General features: G+C 39.4%; 1 protein-coding gene across 1 annotated transcript in view; it reads left to right on the forward strand.

Moving 5' to 3' along the window:
- Positions 1 to 19,928, forward strand: part of cdkal1 (CDK5 regulatory subunit associated protein 1-like 1) — a 231,364-nt gene that overhangs the window by 24,992 nt on the left and 186,444 nt on the right. The window contains exon 4 of the mRNA XM_061050985.1: positions 17,729 to 17,813. Within this exon, the coding sequence (XP_060906968.1) occupies positions 17,729 to 17,813 (85 nt within the window). The remainder of the gene's footprint in view (positions 1 to 17,728; positions 17,814 to 19,928) is intronic.

Raw genomic sequence — 19,928 nt, forward strand, 5'->3', positions numbered from 1 at the left:
TGGTCTTTGCTGCCTGCTCATGTGTTGGATAAGGTTCCTAAGGTAGAGTCAAAGAAATGCTTCTTATTGCCTGGCATGCTGTTGTCAGATGAACATTAACTATGTCTCTTACTGTGTTTTGAAATGCTCTCACGTCCACCATGCTCTGCTGTCTTCAATTTCAAATGTTTTGAATCAAATTAGCTCTCCAAAAGGTTTATGTTTAGTATATCACAGTTTTTTCTTTATATGGATGATTATGACATGAAAGAGAAACGCTCTGTAAAGGTGGACGCACACTCAGAGCAGGGCTCGACATTATAACTGGCCCGCTGGCCCGGATGAATGATTGACAGAGTCCGGGCCAGCTGATTGCACGTTCAGCTGGCCCGCTCGGGCCAGTTAAAATACTGCCTGAAAAAAAATAGAGAGTTACACATTGTCAATTTCAAAGCGCTATCCTGTCATACCGGTGTTTTGTCAGTAATTATTTTAAAAACGTCACGCTAATAACTGCTACAGCATCAATGTATCAAGCGCTCGTGCGCGCCTGTGTGTCATAGTTGAAAGGCAGCCGACGGCTTCACTGCTGTCCGTGAGCGCGCTCACTACTCTCGAATTGTACACCTCGCACACAGATTTTAGCACAGGTTTTCTCTAATAAAAAACACGTTTGGTAAAACTGTTTTAAAACCATCAGATACAGACAAAACCTGATCTTAAATCAGCATTCAAAGGAAAACAATCACCGGAAGAGAGTGACAGCAGGGCATGACGAAAACAGAAGGGAGAAAAGTTTCAGCCACAGTGACAGACAGCTGGAGGAGCTGGAACACGCTGCAGCTACATTTCCCCTTAAAGTTAAAGACTAGATCCTGGTTAAGATAAAGTTATTCACAAAGCATCTTAGCCCTTAAGAGAGCTCCTAAAGTAAAGATCTAAGGATGAAGAGTTTCTCACAGAGAAGAAAGAAGGAGAGAAAGGTGATCATAACAATTCCAGCTCTATCACAGCCTCATATTAATATCAATCAAATTAAGTAGACTCTTACAGTTACCAGCATGGTGAATAAATATGAGCACATAAATATAAGAAAAATACACAATATTTTTACAACTAGAGCTCAATTAATTAAATAAAAGTTGTAATTTAATCTTGCATCAGAATGGTTCAAGAGTAAATTGGTGACTGTTATTTTCTGAATCAAAAGTAACGTTCCTGGGCCAGCGGTTACAATGGTCGGGCCAGTGAGCTTTGAAAACTAGTGAACCGGAGGGCCAGTCACAAATTTAACGTAATGTCAACCCCTGCAGAGCAATTGGTACCTTCAGGGAACTGGACAGCTCCATGTTTCTGACAGTCACCTGCTGTAGGGGAAAGCTATTTCTTAAAACAGGGCTTGCCTGCTAAAACAAAGCCTTTTGATCTGTCTGAGTAAACTTCCAGTGAGTTTGTTGCCCAATCATGGATGTTTTGTGACCCTTAAGGTTTCTGTTTGTATTACCTTGGATGATCTGATTTTCTAGACTTGCGCCTGCTCCAAGGCCAGCTGATGCACAGGCTATAATTAAAAGTTGGTTGTAACTTTTAATCTCTAAATCTGACGTAATTTTACACTCAGGATAGTTTGTTTCCAAAACATGCATTATGTCAACAGTTGACTGGCACTGGTTCGGTTTTGCAGCATACGACCTTGAGCTTATGACTATCAATCATAAAGGTGGTAACAACCAGACACAGCACGACAAACATAACCCTGAAACTCTTAAGATTTTGTACCTAGGCCACATCAATCAGTCCTGTACAAAAATACAACTTAGACCCTTGTAAAAAATAATCTTTAAGGTCCCAAAGAGGTCTAGCTTCGAAAACTAAGACCAATGTCTCAGCTGTGTTTGTATTCACTCTCTTAATGTGGGGATCCATGTTTGTGACATAGTATTGTAAAGAATAAGATCAGTAAAAATGATTGCGTGTTTTGTATTATGTCTGTATTATGCGGGTATTGGTCCAGGTTAGTTTTATGAGCAGGTATTGTAATAGTCATAAAACACAGTACACTAAGTCATAAAACACAGTACACTAAGCTACCACCTCAGCAAGCTCAAAGCTCCCTCTGCCACAGCTCACATTCATTGTGTTATTTTTGCCCAGGACAGGTGAGCTTTTACATACAGGTGGCTCCCACTTTTTTCTAGACCTTTCTTTCTCTCTTTCTTTGTCTATCTTCCAGGTGACAGGCTGGGGAACTTAAATGAACACACACACACACACACACACACACACACACACACACACACACACACACACACATTCTTTTGTGTACAGTAAATTGATGCTTGTTCTTCCCATGGCCTATTTTTTTTTTTTCACTTAAAATAAAACATGTACACCCCCCCCCCCCCACACACACACACACACACACACACACACACACTTAGAGAGGCACACACCTCATTGAATATAAACTGCCATCTCCTATGGCAAACAGCAAATATAATCACATTTGTAATGTCAGAGAAATAGTGCGTCAATATTTGCCTAGTCTGTTACTGTTTTGAAATGGGGAACTGACTGTGGTTACCATGGTGTGCATGATTTTGACAGTTGGTTTGAGGCACGGAAAGATACACTGTCTCTCACACATATATGTACACACATACACACACACACACACACACACACACACACCTCAGTCAGACAAAGATGTTTATTTAAAGACACTTTCAGTGTCAGCCAGTTCTTGTTTTCAGTGAGATGAATGATTGTAAGTTAAGCCCCCTGTAAATGGTATAGCTAAAATTATTGTTCATAGTTTGGAGAACTGACAAGTGATTAATAGATAGTGTCTAAAAATATTTTCCCATTTCCCAGTGTTTTTCCTTACATGCAAAAAATATAATATAAACATACGTGTGTTTGAACTTCCTTTAGCCTCTGAATCATGTTTTAGATGTTTCAGTCTCTGTTGGTGTTTTCCATGATATGTGCAGCTTGTGTAGTTTTTTACCCAAATACATCAGCACCTTCTTTAGTGTGAACCTCAAACTACAAGCTTACAAATTCAATCAACACCCTCTATGAGACAGAATTCATTACAGAGCTGTTGAACTACATATTTGATGTTGCACAGGTGTTTGTGGTGTGTTTCCCACCCAATGTATATATGGATAAGTTTTATGGCATTTATCTTTTGAAGAGTAAACAGATTTCACCTACCTGAGCACTTGTGATGTTAACCTTGTTTATAGAGATAATGGGGTTTGATTGATTGTTCTTCTTTCATGTAATAACCTAGTTGGTCTTCCTAAATCCTGTTTTGGTAGGCACTTAACATATAGTGTACTGTTAAAGAAGAGTCTTGTTGGCAGGCCTGCACAATGCGACTAAAATGTGCATTGTGTATTCAATTGTTCCAAATTGCGACGATATTATACAATAAATAAACACAGTGCTAAAACTGGCTTAGCACTGTACCTACGTTTGTTACATGTCTTTCTTATAGAAGAAAAAAAACATCCAATAAAGCAGAAGTGTGGTTCTTTATCAAGTGCAGTTTAATTGTGTGTTCTCAGGTAGTCTTTAATTGTCCTTGATAAGTGCGCAATGTCCTATTGTGACGCTAAATGAGGCCTGGAATGCCAATCAGAGACAAAGATGACTAATGAGGATGAGTGTGAACATATCAATCTATGTATTACTCTCCTGAAAGCTGTAGCCTACATCGTATATGCTTTTCTGACGTATACTTGTTTGGTCCAAAAACTGTTGTTGAAGAGCCTGAGTGCTGCTTTCATTGCTATAGACCGCCTCTTCTGCAATGCTTAGTGCCTGCTTCAGAAACTTGGATAAGGCTGAATAATCTACTTTAAGTACAGAAGAGCTAAACTGTGTGATTAACTTAAAATGGATCTTTTTCTGTGTCTGTGTCAGTTCTGACTTTCCTTCCAGCCAGACCCAATGCTAGCCTGATATGTGGACAGTCAAATCAGGTTGATAATAAGAAGGCAATTACACTGGCCTCCATCTAGAAATTGTAAGAGTCTGCCATGTTTCACTCTGTGGTATTTGGTAAAAGTGAAATCATTGGAATATTTCTCTGTCCGTCAGTAACCTTTAAGACACCTCTTTCTCCCGGATACACTGACTTTTGTGCCCTTGACTCTAATAATCCCTCTCTGAATGTGTGAAATATCTTTCATGCCTGCACTGAGGATCATAATGGTTTTCTGTCTGAGCTGCAGACTAGTGATTGGCCCCAATTACTGCATGAACCTTCGGCTTCAAATCATTCTATCTATGCAAGGTGAGACGTATAAAGGGAAAAAATCTATTTAGGCTGGTTTCCATCCCCTGTACTGACCTCAATAAATCTCATTTAATGCACTTTTAAAATCATAGGGAATTCACTTCCACGTGTTTATCATTACTTTCATCTGTTGTAAATTTCTTTCATATATAACCCATATGTGCCCCATAAGATTTAAAAGCCCTCTTATCTTCTACAGCAGTGATTGCTTCGAAACCAAACAGCTCAACATGTATTTATTTCTGCCGTTGACACGCACACCTCAGATAGTTCCTTCTTGCTTTAATTACAGAACTGTCACTCTGGGTTTTACAATAAATTGCCTTCATCTAGTAGATTAGACTGACTAGAACATCTGAAAAAGGTTCCTGAAATCCTACTCACTAGATAATTCACTGATTATTGTATAGTCCGTTCACAAGTTGGTTCCACAGTTTTTGTGTGAGAGAGCGACCCTGTCTGGAACCAGGTGCACCCACTGTGTCCCTGAGATCAGATGTAAGGGAGACAGATAGACTCCAGCCTCCTGCACCGTAGAAGCAAACTTCTGCCATCTAAATTAGCGCTTGGCTTGCTTCACAGCATTCATCATTCCTGCTCCACTTTCAGAAGGGCTCGCCTGCCATTTTTCACTACGATACCCCACCGTATGTTTTTAATGCTCAGTCTTTCCTTTGCTTGTTCTCTTTGTCTCTGTTTCTTAGCATTTGTGTAATGTTTTCCTATTCTGCTCCTTCACTTATTTTCCCTAAGCCCTCCCGCTCCCAACCTTTTAGTTTGAATCACTTTAAAATCTCTTTCTCAGTTTCTTTTGATTCCTTCACTCCCCCTCATCCCTATTTTCACACCCTTTCTTTCTCTATCTGCCAGGTTGACTCTACCTCTCCAACATTTAAGGACTCAGAGATATCCCCAGTGAATAGATGTTCCTAAGATGTTGTCAAACCATTGGCATGAGTGCTATAGTGGACCCCTACTGTGCCTTTAGTTGGCGTACCCTTCCTGCTTCTTAGTACACACATCAGAACTTTCACACACACTGTCTGTCCCTGCAAAAAGACAGAAGATTATACATATACTACGAGAACTGTTGCTGTCAATTTTTGCCACTTTTCTGAGCTGATACATGGGAAAGATCCCGTCAAGGCCCCCAGTGAGTCTGACAGGACAGCGTTCTGGTGTTATCAGGGGGGTGTATGTGAGAGAAAGATGGAATCTGAAAGAGACCTGTAAAAAATGACAGCTTATATGATGTCTATGCTAATGTGGATACATTTGAAGTTAGATCCTTTTCTCCTTTTAGCTTCGCTAATATCCATATTGAACTGTCATATTCCACTTCCAAAAGCTTACAACAGAGCTTTTGAAAAGACTTCAGAATTTAGACATTTTAATACTGCAATCTCAAGAGAACTGTCGTTTTTTCCACTTGTCTTTAAGGTCACTTGTTTGGATGTCAGTATTACTGATCTACCAAAGTCAGTGCTGTCCAACGTGTCTTTTACGTACCGTATGTGGTCAGATCACTGCCTCTGTTAAAAAAAGAGTGCATTGGTGACGAGAACATGTATTTCAAGACAAACATTTTCAATGACAAAAGCCTCATTTTCTTTTACATTTTCTTTAACAACAGTGTGGAATGATTGTGTCTGTGTGAGATGTCCTATTTGACTTCTTAACAACATTTTCTGACTTTTCCCTTTTCTGCTGTCTTCAACTCTCCATTCAGTTATTTCTTTATCACCAGTAAACTTGTGTCTTTTTATAAGCCTTAATTTCTCAGTTCTTTTGTGTATTTTCTTCTCTTTGTGTAGCATTGCTACATTTTTATTTAGCTTTTAAACTTGATTTTTTTTAGTCTATTCTGTAATCCTAATTGCTTGACATTTACAAACCTTTACTTCATGACGAATGGCATCTTTTTGGACTGCTCTTGATATCATCTGAGGATTTTGCAAAGCTAAAACTGACAATCTTTGTAACAAAAAAACAATTGACTAGAAGTATGACATAGCCCGGGGCTCTTTTATTACCATTGTTAAGAGCTCTGCAATCTTTTGGTTTTCTATTAAGTTGTAGATGGAAGTCTGTGATAATTCCTTTTTTTCCAGAGATAAAGTTAGCATAGTGATTAGCCTTTTAGTAATGCTTAGAAAACAAAACAAGAGGATAAGTATCCTTTAACACATCCTGTTTCCTCTAAACCACGTCCATGACATCATATTTTATAACCTTCCTCTCTCTACGTGTATGTCAACAGCTAAGATAATAAAAAAAGAGAAAAAAAAAAACACCAGGGTAAGCAGGAACAAGGCAGATAAATGTCACCTCAAGCTGTAATACTAGGTCACAGAGACATCCAGTTCTCTACTCGTGTTGCTCTGTAGTTGCATCAGAAGATAAACAGCAGATGACGATCCAAGGTGTTATTTTTTTATTGTGTGTTTTCTGTTTGTGTAGTCCTTCTGTCTCGAGCTCTAATATAAGGTATTTTTAATTGTGTCAAGCGCTGCTACTGATGTCAAGTAGATTAGAGACTAATCTAGTCTGTACCTTTTCAAAGAACCCCCTTATTTGTTTGAGAGAATAAGTGTGTAAATAACTGTCAGGTCGCATCCTTAAATGTCTCGGTTTGTCTGACAGACGGTCCAGTTTTTAAAAATGATTTATGACAAAGAAAAGCATCAAATTCTCACAACAGAGGCAACAGACCGTGTTGATTTGATAATTGATTGTTTTATCAAATAATTGTATCTCTTTTTTTCATGTGCTTCTCATCTTGTAATGTCTAAATATATAAGTTGCTTGGCTACAATCACAGCCCGATTTAGAAATGTGTGTGTTTGTGTTTGTGTGTAGCCAGCCTGCCAGTGTCCCTCTAATGACAGTTGATTGCATTATCATCCACGGCTGAGTGGTTGCTCACCCTGCAAGGCGGATAGACCAACCGCCAAAACCCCACGGCCCCTCTGAGTGTGTGTGTGTGTGTGTGTGTGTGTGTGTGTGTGTGTGTGTGTGTGTGTGTGTGTGTGTGTGTGTGTGTGTGTGTGTGTGTGTGGGGGTGTGGGGGTGTGGGGGTGTGTGTGTGTGTGTGTGTGTGTGTCTTAGTAATGCACGTATGTGACTGTGTTCCTGTGCAAGTGCTCACTTGTTAAATGTGATTGGAGGTGAAGCTCGTAAGTCCTCGAAGGCCCATTCACAATTTGCCACGTCAGTGAGGCAAACCAACAGATGCACGCACAATATACACACAGATGTACTGACACACACACTCACACACACACTCCCAGAGGAGAGGAAACCTTTTAGACAGAAATGTTGTCAGCTGGGAATCTGACTTGTTGTCCCAATCAGACATGCCCAGCTTGTCACACCTCCCACACCCACTCTCACACACATTGCTTTGGGAATACGAATGTGTGTCTGCACATGCGTGAGTTAAGCCGTTACATTTTGGGAAGTTTTAGTGCCCTATGTGACTCATCATAATACAATGGTGTAGGGATAATACATTCTGAAATTGCACATTTATTTGTTTGAGGTTGTCATGCTTTATTTTATACATTTGTGTCTGCAGTCCACACAGATATTCATTCATACAGATTGATATTAAGACAATTTTTTTTTTTTAATCTTGTATATTGACCTAAAGCAACGCAGATCTGATAGAACTTATTTTTTTTCATCCTTTACTTATTTTTGAGTTTGAGCATTGAAAGCTAAGATTTTTAGCTTAGTTAACAGTGTCATTGAGCCCTGGCCTTGATTTGATTGTTGAGTTGATGTTCCCTATGTCAGGCAGTTCTGCAATACTACACTGTGAGATAAGAAGTAAAGATTGTTACAGAATTAAATTAATGTATTAACATCTTAATATTTTTACTTTACATTTTTATTGATATTTTTTAGTTGTATTCATATTGAGGAGCTGCTGTAAAATATATTTAGAACTGTAGCTGCTCTGACAAGCTTGGCAACGAAGCTCGAGTCAAGGGTTATTGCTGTCTTCATCCTCAATGCTAGGAAAACCATGTTGAGGAAATTTTCCACCCAGTAAAAAAAAAAAAAAAATCTGATAGGGGGTTAACCATTTTAAAATAAAAGGTATAGGGTGATGATATTCAATTTTTTTCAGCATCTGCCATGTAGAAGTAGTGGTGGGCGATATAACGATCTTAGATCGTGAAGGATTTTAACGTGCTGACGATCTGCCAAAGCAGAGAGATCGTAGAACCGGGCTTATTTGTTTATTCTATCATCAGTTTATGCTCCGACACAGACGCGTCTCCCTCTCTTTTGCTCCGCAGCGGTGAAAACGGAACTTAAAAGTAAAGTCCGCAAAAAGAACTCCATCCCGGTTATATGCATCTGTTCTGATATTTTTCCAAACCGAAACACCGTGAGCAACAGTTAACTTATCTGCATAGTTTGCACAGTTAAGATTACATCTCAGATAGCGACACAAGGAACCGTTTAACGATCCGGAGAGACGTTAACAGTCTGCAGAGAGTCAGACAGAGCGGCGCTCAGACAGTCAGTGATGAGAGATATAACCCCGGTGTTTCAAATGTTACTGTCGGTGTTTTCTGCTCTGTCTCGATTTTTTAAAGTTACTATCAAGCTTCTCCACCCGAAGCTCACCTGTTGTGATAACCGAATTTATAGGGTTTACACTAAACGACACTAGCAGCCAGGTGAGAGTGAGTAACCATGGTGAATGTCTGTCTGTCAATCAACAATGTCCCGCCCCCTCTATGAATTAAACTCTTCTGTCGGTAGAACTTACTTTGATCATGTGTCACAGAATGAACACATTCTGTATTATGTTTGATTATATATAAACTAAACTAAAGTTAATCCAATGATGTCATAAAAAACAACAAAGGCTGCAGAGCCTGTATGAAGCTACAGCTGTAGGAACTCTGCAGGGCTAAAATAGAACAGAAACACAAGAACTTGAAGTCTACATGTTTTAAATGAATGCATCACTGCATGAAAATGTTCCTGACGAACATAAAAAGAGGACACATAACTAAATCATCATTTCAAAGTGGTGAGGAAAACCTTCAAATTGTGCATAAATATTGGTCAAATCGAGGGAAAGACATTTCTGTTGCTAAAGATGTTCTGGGTGAGACCTCCAGACCTCCTACAAAGATGTTTTTCAAATAGATTAAACTTGTCAGCACAGTTTTTGTGCATTTAAAAACATTATACAGGGAAATAAGTTTGGTTGAACTGGTCAGTAACTTACACATTTGTCTAAAGATCAGTATGAAAAAAATCGTGATAAAATCGTGATCGGGATTTTGCCAACAAATAATCATGATATGATATTTTTCCCATATCGCCCACCTCTATGTAGAAGTATTGACAAACCTCTAAATACAGCTACAATTGACAATTAATAGGATTAATGTAAAAGTATGATATCAGTGTATACCTGAACACCAGGTGACAAGTGAAACAAAAACCACTGTTGCAAGCCTACTTATCACTAGATACAACTAAATCCTACTGACTGACCCTTTAAAACAAAGAGTTATCTCTAACATTGTCCGTCCAACATAACCAAAAGGAATTTGTGTGGATCATGTCTTAAGCAATCTCCCTTTGCTGACAGGCTTGAGATCTTACAATGTGACTTTATTGTGGTGCACCCCAGGGTGAGTGGGTCACTGCCCCACCCTGCCTTCCAGTCCACCTGTCCTCCCAGTCAGCTAGCCTTGCATCCAGCTGTCCGGTCAGCCAATCAGCCAGTAAGGCCAGACAGGCCTTGTTAGCTCAGTCAAGTGTATCCATTCACCCCAAAGCCACCGCTTTGCCCCAGTATGCTTACCCCTATAAACCGCCTCCTCTCGGTTTCCCAAGGTCATCATGTCCTGTGTGTTTTTTGTGTGTGTGTAAGATGAGGGATGGGGTGGCAGTGGAGGGGGCTGATATGTTTGAGGTGGAGGGTGTAATGGATGGAGGGTAGAAGACAGAAATAACAAGGGAGAGAAGTGTAAGTGTGTGTGCATGCATGGGTTTGTGCACATTGGAGTGCGTGTGGGTGTGTGTGTGTGTGTGTGTGGGATGGGATGGAAAGTGGGTCATGGTGTGGTCTCTGTGTGAAGCACCAGGAGCATCATATTGACCCCTAGGGCTGCTGTCTGCCGCTCCTCTCTCTTACTGCACACACACTCACAGATACATATACACACCCAGACATCTCTGCCTTTTGCCCTCGTATATCATCGACTAGGGCTAAAGACTAGAGGGAAATCAGAGACACACAGATCTGTTTCTCTGGTCTGGAAAATGTGCACATCTCAATCGCTCAGATACTTTGTTTAAGTCTACAGCTGGGAAATGACTGAATGAACTTGGAGAAAGGGGCCAAAAACTTTTGGAAATTTTATCTGAATTTGATTGAGAACCAGTGTGCTGAAGAGACAGCAATTACAAACAACCGTTTCCATTGTGTTTTGTGGCCTTGCTGTTCTGTACAGTTAAATACAGTTTGTCTTTATGCCAAACTCTTGTGGAAGTCCCCACAAAAGACTAATATTACTTACAAGGTGTATGTAAAGTTGGCAGGAGAATGTCAAAGAAAGTTTGGAAACTTGTTAAGTAGGGCTGGTTGAAATAAATATGATACTGTAGCTACAGTAATAGCAGTGAAAGGAGGGTTACATATGATATATATCTATCATCCTGCAGAGACTCAAAGGAGACTGTATGAAAGGTTTATGGTGTTTGGAAAGCAGTGTCTCCAGAGCTCTTTTTTCCTACATAAATTGTAGTATCTGACTGCAGTGAACTTCCCTGAACTGCCTGAAAAATCCCAAGCAGGATGCTTTATAATCAAGGAGAACAAAAAATGCAAAGTACTTTCCTGGCAGGGAGAAAACAAATCTGTTTGCAGAGTAATCACCGTAGGAGCTCCATAGTGGTAAAAAGCAAGATCCCAGCTTAATTCTGCAATCATACCAACACAAAGTCTTTAATTATTTAGATCATAGTGCCAATTACTGTAAGAGCTGTGTAACTGTATGCCTTAGCAAATTAACCTTATATTTATAGAATGTTTTTTCGACATATCGCCTTATTGCAGAGGTCGAGTCAGAGCAGAGGAACATACTGTAATTGTTCTAATTATGTACGCAAAATCCCAGAGATAAATCATAATCCATCTTTATCTGCCTATGAGATACTATGAAATATTACTTATGGTTTGGTCAACGTACACCAAGTCAGCTGAGGTAAACGTGAGATGGATTTAATAGAACATCTGAGGTCACTTTTGGGGTTAGGTGGTGCCGTAGAAATCAGATAAAAAGTTTTCTATTTAGAGAAAGTTATGGGAAAGAAGAGAAAGAGTTGGAGACTGGAGATTTCAAATGAGAGGGAAGCTGGTTGAAAGGAGTAAAAATGAGTGTTACAGAGTGTGGTGGTTGAATAAAACAGGGTTGGGGAGGGGGGATATAGACTTTAGCTTATATGATGAAAGTGAAAGGGAGAAGAGATTAAAGAGAAAAGTTACGTCAGGAGAAAGGAGGGAGTAGAAAGAATGTTTTGGTAAAATATCAATATCAAAGAGACAAATCTGAAAACATGATTTCCCATACTTAAATGTTTTTTTATTAGTTGGCTAAATCGCTGTGCACTGTAGAGAGAATAATATTTTAGTGCTTCTTACTTTGGGCTTTGCTCTCAGTGTGTAATTAATATCAAACTATTAACACAAAACAGACCAGATATTTAGTTGTTTTATGTGTTTGCTGCAATTCTTATCAGTTAATGTGTGTACATTACTTACCCCCCTTATTTCTACACACTAATGCTGTACGACCTACTTCCCAAACACCCACCTGTTAACTTTCCCCTCTTATCTGGAAATCTTCATGGCCCACACTCTGTACAGACCACCAGTCCAACAGAGATCTAACAAAAAAAATAAGAAGACAATTGCTCTCACATTTGCACCTATTAGTAATTGAGAATCTTAAATTCACATGAGCTGCATGTCTACAGACTGGGGTAGAAACTTTTGTGAATATTATGAACATGTAACCATCACACAGAAATGCCCAGTTAGCTAATGAAGACTTCACTTGGCTTTTTTCAAAAACAACCACAACAACCACAACAACAACACAAAACTGTTGAGGAGAAAAAAAGGCAGCAGAGTACATCATTGTCCCAATTCCATTGTTACTGTTCTTGGAAAACAACAATTTTTTCATACTAGCTGGCTTGGCCCATGCAAACTACTGCACACACTGTATGATAACACTCATCTTCTATTAACCAGATTGGACAAGGAGAAAATTAAGTGTTCATGTAGTCATAGTAGTCCGATGCATCTTACCTTTACATTGACAAAATGCACTCCACTCATCTGCACCAGTGCAGATATGAGTCTAGAACATATCCAGATTTGTAGAACGACATATTGACTCAAATTTGACTTTGATCTTTACAAAGCACTGAACATTTATTTTCTACGCTTCATGTTATGTGTAGTACTTTATGTCAATTTCTTGAAAGGCTGCACTGTGTTTAATTTCTACATAGGGTTCCAAATATTCTCTGTGTGCTGTGGAGTTGAAGCAACAGTCTGGAGTGATCCACTCTCACGTTTATAAATCTGTTGGTAAATTAAGCAAAGGTAAAAAGCAGCTCAAAGGTAAAATAGATTGAAGTTCCTCGTCGTTATCACGGAGCTGTAAACAGTTGTTTATTTACAGTACAAAAAACCCCAGAATTTAATCTACATTTTACAGTATGCATTTGCAAATTGTCACATCTGCATAAATTCGATACACAGGAGATGATGGGAATGATTTATTCCCCATTTTGCCTGTTATTGTTTGTGTTTTCCTCTGCTTCTGACCCTGCAGCTGAGCCTCATTTCTGTTTCTCTGCAGGGTGCTGCGCAGTGAGCACACCTGTGGCTAAATCGGACGACAGACATAATGTGCAAAGACAGCAGAATGCATAATTTTATCGTGCTATTTAACAAAATATGTATGATTTTCAAAGGTTCACACATGCGACTGGCAAGTGTCAAACTGCAGCTGTCAAATGCAAGTTTTATATGGACAGACAAATGTTTGTTTCTGATCAGAGGAGGGCAGCCAGTCACTGATTATGCTACTATTACTCTGTACTGCAGATTTCTCTTCTCTCCATCCATTCACTCCTTGTACTTTCCACTTTCATCTCCACCACTCTCTTGTTCCCTTCAGTCCCCATGCATCTCTGCGGTTCTGTTTCTTCTTTTGCTCACATTGTTGGCTGTACATTTGGATTTTGACTATCACCTGCTTCCACTTCAGCTTCCACTCCCTCCCCTCCCCCCAGAATGACTCTCTTCCATATCTTTCTGTCCTACCTTTTATCCCTTTTTGCTTACTTTCTTTTCATATTCACTTGCAACCATGTGATCTTTGCTCTTTGTGAACCTGCTCCCTTAACCCTTCCTCCTCATCTCATCTCCTCAAGTGCTAAAGCGGTGTTTGCATTTTGAATAACTATTGATTACACATGAGGCCTTGGACTATTTGTCTGTTGTGGCTACTGATATTTTTTCAGGAGTCTTTTCAGCCTCCTCTTTCAAAGCTTTAACTTCCAGAAAGTTTGCTGGTTTAATTGCGGGATAACAGACTCATTTTCCAACACACACACAACATTTACCCTTTCACACACACGGATACACACACCCACTCTTACACAAATACCAGGATCCTTGTCTTACCCCTCAGGGCTTTTCTTCATCAGATAAAAGATTAGTCAACAGTTTTTTGTGCACATTCTGTTCTTACAACCTCTCAAATAATTGCCCGGGGGTCATTGCATGCAAAAATAACCAAATCACTCCCCAGCCATTGGCTGCACCTCCATACCTATGCAAATATCATGCAATATCTTTTCTGTCTAGAGATTTCCCAGCCACAGCGTTTGTTAGAAATGTATGAGCACTAAGCTGAGTCACGTAGGGTCACCCCAGGCTGCTTTTCACACTAAGAGATAGATAGATATAGATAACAGAAAAAATGGATGCTGGCGCGCTTAAATTAATAACTTATCATGTTCCTTAAAAGTTAATCTTCTACTGATGACACACTCTGTTTTTACAGCCCAAAGTTTTCCTCTACATAGTAAAAAGTCTAGGTTAAAAGTAAAAAGTCGAAGTCTAAGTTGTTAGGAAGGCAAATATCATGCGTGGAACACTGGACTGTGCACTGTTTTCTTCATCATGCAGCTGGCAGGTGTCTCAGTGCTTGGTGGTGGCTTTGACCCTCAGTTTACTGGAAGTGGCACCAAAGGGAGGGAGCATGTAGTTGCCACCAAGGTGACTTGTCATACATTTTCTCATATTCTGCTGTTGAATTTGGACTAAGTCAACGTTTTGTACTCAATGGCGGAGGGGGGGGGGGGGGGGGCACTGACATACTTGTTTTTGCTGTGCTACAGTGTGTATCTGTCATGCAGATGCTATGCTTGATCAGAAAACAGCTGCTGCTGTTGCCACTTCCCTGAAGTACTGAAGGGGGTTTTACAGGTTTACAGCTGCAAACACCAGAAAATGTGTCTCTAATTTGATCATTTGGAAGGAACCTTTGGCTGCCTTTTGTCATTGACAAAAATCAAAAGCTGAAATATCCTATGATCATTATAGCACTTTTACAACATAAGCCATTGGCAAGCACAGCAAAGGGGTGTGTCCTGAAAGTAAGGGAGCTGTATGAAATGAAGAGCTCAATAAGGGATCACTTTTATTTATCCCTTCAGTAAAATCTTTTAACATAAATTGAAGATTTTCTTAGTGGTAGTTCAATTAGTAAATATATACTGGGTCCCTCTAAAAAGGAAACTTTATTTACCTTTTGCAACTCTGACCTGAGATATTCTTTAGTTCAGAGACTCCATGCATGGTTACTCCAGCATGATTCTGTTTTGCTGTTTTCTATAGTTATTTTTTTCTATTAGTAAGTTGTGCTGACTCTGTAGAGAGGGTTGTTGTTGCAGATGTTTTGATTCATCTTGAGTGCGAGTGTGTGTGTGTGTGTGTGTGTGTGTCTGTGTGTTAAATTGATGGAGCAGTTGGTCTGGAAAACCCCTCTAGGGACAGAGAGGAGACAGCAACCACACAGCTGAGACCACTCCCACTAGTCCTGTGTGTGTGTGTTTGTGTTTGTGTGTGTGTGTTGGTCGCCTAGACAAATAAAGGTAGGCATAATGGGCACCATTTGCCAGCTGAACTCCTCTCCTTGCGCTTCTCGAGTCACAAACACATACACTTCATTGTTTTGCAGTTGTAGCCTCAGCATTACTCATTATTTTTGATCTATTTTGTACTCCTGTCCCAAAAGAATTGATGACTCTTGACATCACGCAAAGGCCCAAAAAACAAACCCAACACATGATTCATGTCTTACCAGTGTGACTCATGTTATTTTGGTTCACTAACAAGATGTGCAGCTGTTCTTAGGTTTTCATGAGAAGTGTTGCTTCCCGTCTGATACATTCATCCATTAAACTCAAGACCCAGACTTCTATATTTTCAAATCTTACTCTATTAGGTATTTTATAAGTAAGGAAAAGTCCTGATTAAACACACAATATATCCTCAATGCTATACATATTTTAAACGTAAATTTAAAGTTATTAAAGTATTCTTTTTTTCACTATTAAAGATCTGTTTTCTTAGGGCACACTCACACTAGCAAAGTTGTCCCGTACCGATTGTCCCCCCTCCTCATTCCCCCGCTGGCCTGCACTCACACTGCTCCAGGACTAACCGGGCCTGAGCACGGTTGCCTCTTGTACATAACGTTGTAATACAACACATGTATGGTAATTAAGAAGTGTGCTTAGTTTACAAGACAGGTGGACTCGAGAGGGGGAAAAAAACGTCTGCGTCCGCACATCGGAGAACAAGACGGCTACTTTATCGACTTTGCGGCTTATTTTGGGTAATTTTACTCAGATACAGCCAGAACACTCTTGGATTTCTCCATAATGAAGGCTGTCAATGTTGTGTACCCTCGTGCTTGTGCTCGTGCTCGTGCATGAAGTGTACCATGACAAAGCAAACTTCTTCAAAGTGTGCCATGGCCAAGGAAGTGTACCGTGCTTGAGAATCGGATCACTCACACTAGTCAAACGAACTGGACATTAGGGGTAAACTGTGCTTGGACATGGTACGGATTTCCTAGTGTGAGTGCACCCTGATTGGTCTGTTCCTATCAGGCTTTTTGCAACCAGGCATTATAAAAGTTTAACGTTTCAATTCCTGAAACTTTAAGATTCCCTTTCATTATATCATTGTGTGTATGGCTGTGTTTGCTGTCTTTTTTTTTAAACAGAGGGGTTGGGATGCCAGTTTACCTGGGATGTGGTTGGTTATCCTCCCCCCTCCTCCACATCCTAGGACCTGCTGTGTGTGTCACAGAATAGTACTGCTGGTGTGTATCAAATTAGGAATGCAGGAAATACAGTGAGAGGGGTGTGTATGCTTGACTGCAGCAGGAAAGTGGATTCTTAGTGAAATATCTGGTTCAATGTGGCAGAAAGGGGCAAGCTTGAAGCTCCCAACCACTGCTGTGCCACATCTCCTCGAGTATGTGTGTCCATGTGTGTCTCCTGGCAGTGCCATGCAAAGCCTGCCTCCAATGTCTTGAGCAGCAGTCGAGCTTAACATCACAAGGGGAATCACACCACTTTGTATGTGTGTGTGTACATGATTTTGCAAGTTTAACTCTTGAACGTGTAGAATTGTATTACAATGTTTACATGACAATATCTAAATTAATAAAAAAATTACTAAACATATGTTTTATAAATATTTATTGTGAGTACTTACATTACCTAGCAGAGAGCAGAGAGACCACCCATGATTCCCCGCCAGCCTCAAAGTCATCTTTTGTTATTGTTTTGATTGAGAGCCCCCCGATGAGTCTACATACTGTGCCTTTAATTTTTACAAACACAAATAATAAAATTTTATTTAGAAAGAATATGAAAGCATGTGGCATTGCTACAACATTGTTATCTACTGGCTAAATCTAATCCCTAATTGTAGAGATAAAATAATCTCCTTTTTAACGGACTCCCAAAAATAAAAAAAGCATTTTATATCATTCGCTGAGAATACAAATGACACAAACAAACACATAAATACATGTAAAATACATGTTTCCTGAAAACCCTGTGAGTTACTGAATCTCATATGATAATATGGGTGTGACATTTTGAGGTTTGCTGACCCACTACATGCTTCAGACTCAAAGAAAGGGGTTATATTCTTTTGTTGAACCTTGTTCTTCTGTGTTGATTGCTTACATGTAATTTGTCTGATATGATTGTAGGTGACTGGTTTTTATGTTCCAAAAAATAAACTCTCTCTCTCTCTCTTCCTCTCTCTCTCTCTCTCTCTTCCTCTTCCTATAGATGACCCAACAGAAGCAGACCTGTGGTTGCTCAACAGCTGCACTGTGAAGAACCCTGCAGAGGACCACTTCAGGAACTCAATCAAGTAAACTACTACACACAATACATATTTGGAATGTTTGACCATAAAGTAATTAATTAAAACCAAATTAGAAAAGAAAAAAACATGTCTTGGGCACCGTATGGCCTGGCGGTTGTGTCGGGCGCTCCATGTGCAGAGGCTGTGGTTCTCGGGGCATCGGCTGTAGGTTTCGGGTCCGGTCTTGGTCCAATGCTGCATGTCATCCCCAACTCTCTCCCCCAGATGTTTCCTGTCTTCTTTCTTCAGCTGTCCTGTCCAATAGTAAGGGCAAAAATATATATCTTAAAAAATTATGTCAAGACTAGTTTGATCGACTGCTGGTACATTATCCATCTCATGGTAGATTTCATGTCAGTTTGAGACACAATTATTAAGACGAAAGTTAAGTACTTAAAACAGCTTCTAGAATACCTTAAATACAATAAGTATTACACCTTTTATACCCTGAAAAAATTAAGAATACATTTCCTTTATATAGGTCCTTGAATATATTTTTTTAGATATTTAAATTTTTTTTGTCTTCACCAGTTTAGTCAAAACTAAATAATCATGAAGCATTTTAAATGCTTACGCTCCAGTCTGTCAGATTTTTGCTTTAACAACTTGAGTTTCTTCATGAATAAATGAAGATATTTTTGTGTGTTTGCAATACATATGTGCTACACCTTTTTCAATTGTTGCCAAATGTCAGTTTCTATATACTCTAACTCACACACAGGAACAAAAAGAGAAGAGAGGAACACGTACATATTTGTATAAACAACGAAATTAAGTTGGAAATTGTTTTTCCTTTTAATTAATTTCCACCCATTTGGGGCACACACACGCATTCACACACACCCAGAGGGTATGTGCATTTTGTCGTAGTGTGAGAGAATGTCACGGTGTCTGTCATTGGAGGATTGTGTGTCAGTATTTAGCTTTTGGAAATTGTTTTCAGATTTACTTAGACCCCGAAGTCTGTATCTTTAAAGCCCTCAGATAAGGGTAACAGTGATGTGATGTTATATTAACTGTTCGTGTATCCACTATGAATTAATACTTTTTTACCATCCACACTCTGTGGTTCTTCTTCTAAAAAAAAATAAATCAAATATATACATTTGTATTATGTCAACTGTAGATTATTCACTCATGCCAGTCCCCTTGCTGCCATTACAGGATCTACACGTTAACGCACCCCATGTACTGCTTTTGTTTCTGAAGTTCACACAACATCAATGGCCTGATAATTGAATTATCTTTTTTAATTTTAAGTTGAGGAGTAACTTTTCAAACATAAAAAGGTTGTGTGGTGGTTTCGGCTTCTGAAATATGAAGATTTGCCTCCTTTCTGTGTCTTAGATGAAGGTGTATTAATCTTTGAGCTTTGGATAATTGGTTGCACCAAGGCCAAAGCAAGTGATTTAAATGTGTTAGCTTTGACTCTGGGTGAATTGTGATTGCCATCGTTGGGGTATTTATCAAACATACACTATTCATCCTGATTGTATGAGGGGAGGGAGACTACATATTGCTCTGACTGTTCAAATTAAACACAACAGATAAAACTCAACAACATTTGATTCTATGGTCACTGGAGTATGGAGTTTTGTGTACGTTTGGTCACCTCAAAAACCCTCCTGCCTCATTTACCTCAAAACTGCCACAGCACTTTTGTCTGACATGTGTGAAAGAACAAATTACAGCCTTTTTAGTTCGTTTGCTCTTGTGTATGATTTGCATTTTAAACTGAATGGAAAAAGCAATTTATCATCTGTTACATTTTACATGTTGGATATTTAAATAATCAGAACTGACTAACTTATCACAAGGCAGTATTGCAGATTTGGAGGGAGGCAATTTCTCTTGGCCACCTTGATCAAAGCAATCTTCCTGTCATCCTGCTTCATCTGTCTCCTCGTGCTCGCTCTCTCTTTCACGTTTCTGTCATGGCAAATTCTACACACAAAGAAATTCCAATTGAATTGCACAAAATAATAACACACTTCAAGACTTTAGAAATGTCTTCCTTGTTGATGCCAGAGGTTTCATTTGACTGGAAATCACCCAGCTGTAATGCTAATGCAATTAATGCTCTATTCATTGGGAGGGACACACAGAGACACACACACACAG

This window comes from Labrus mixtus, chromosome 11 (genome assembly GCF_963584025.1).
Source record: "Labrus mixtus chromosome 11, fLabMix1.1, whole genome shotgun sequence".
Taxonomy (NCBI): domain Eukaryota; kingdom Metazoa; phylum Chordata; class Actinopteri; order Labriformes; family Labridae; genus Labrus; species Labrus mixtus.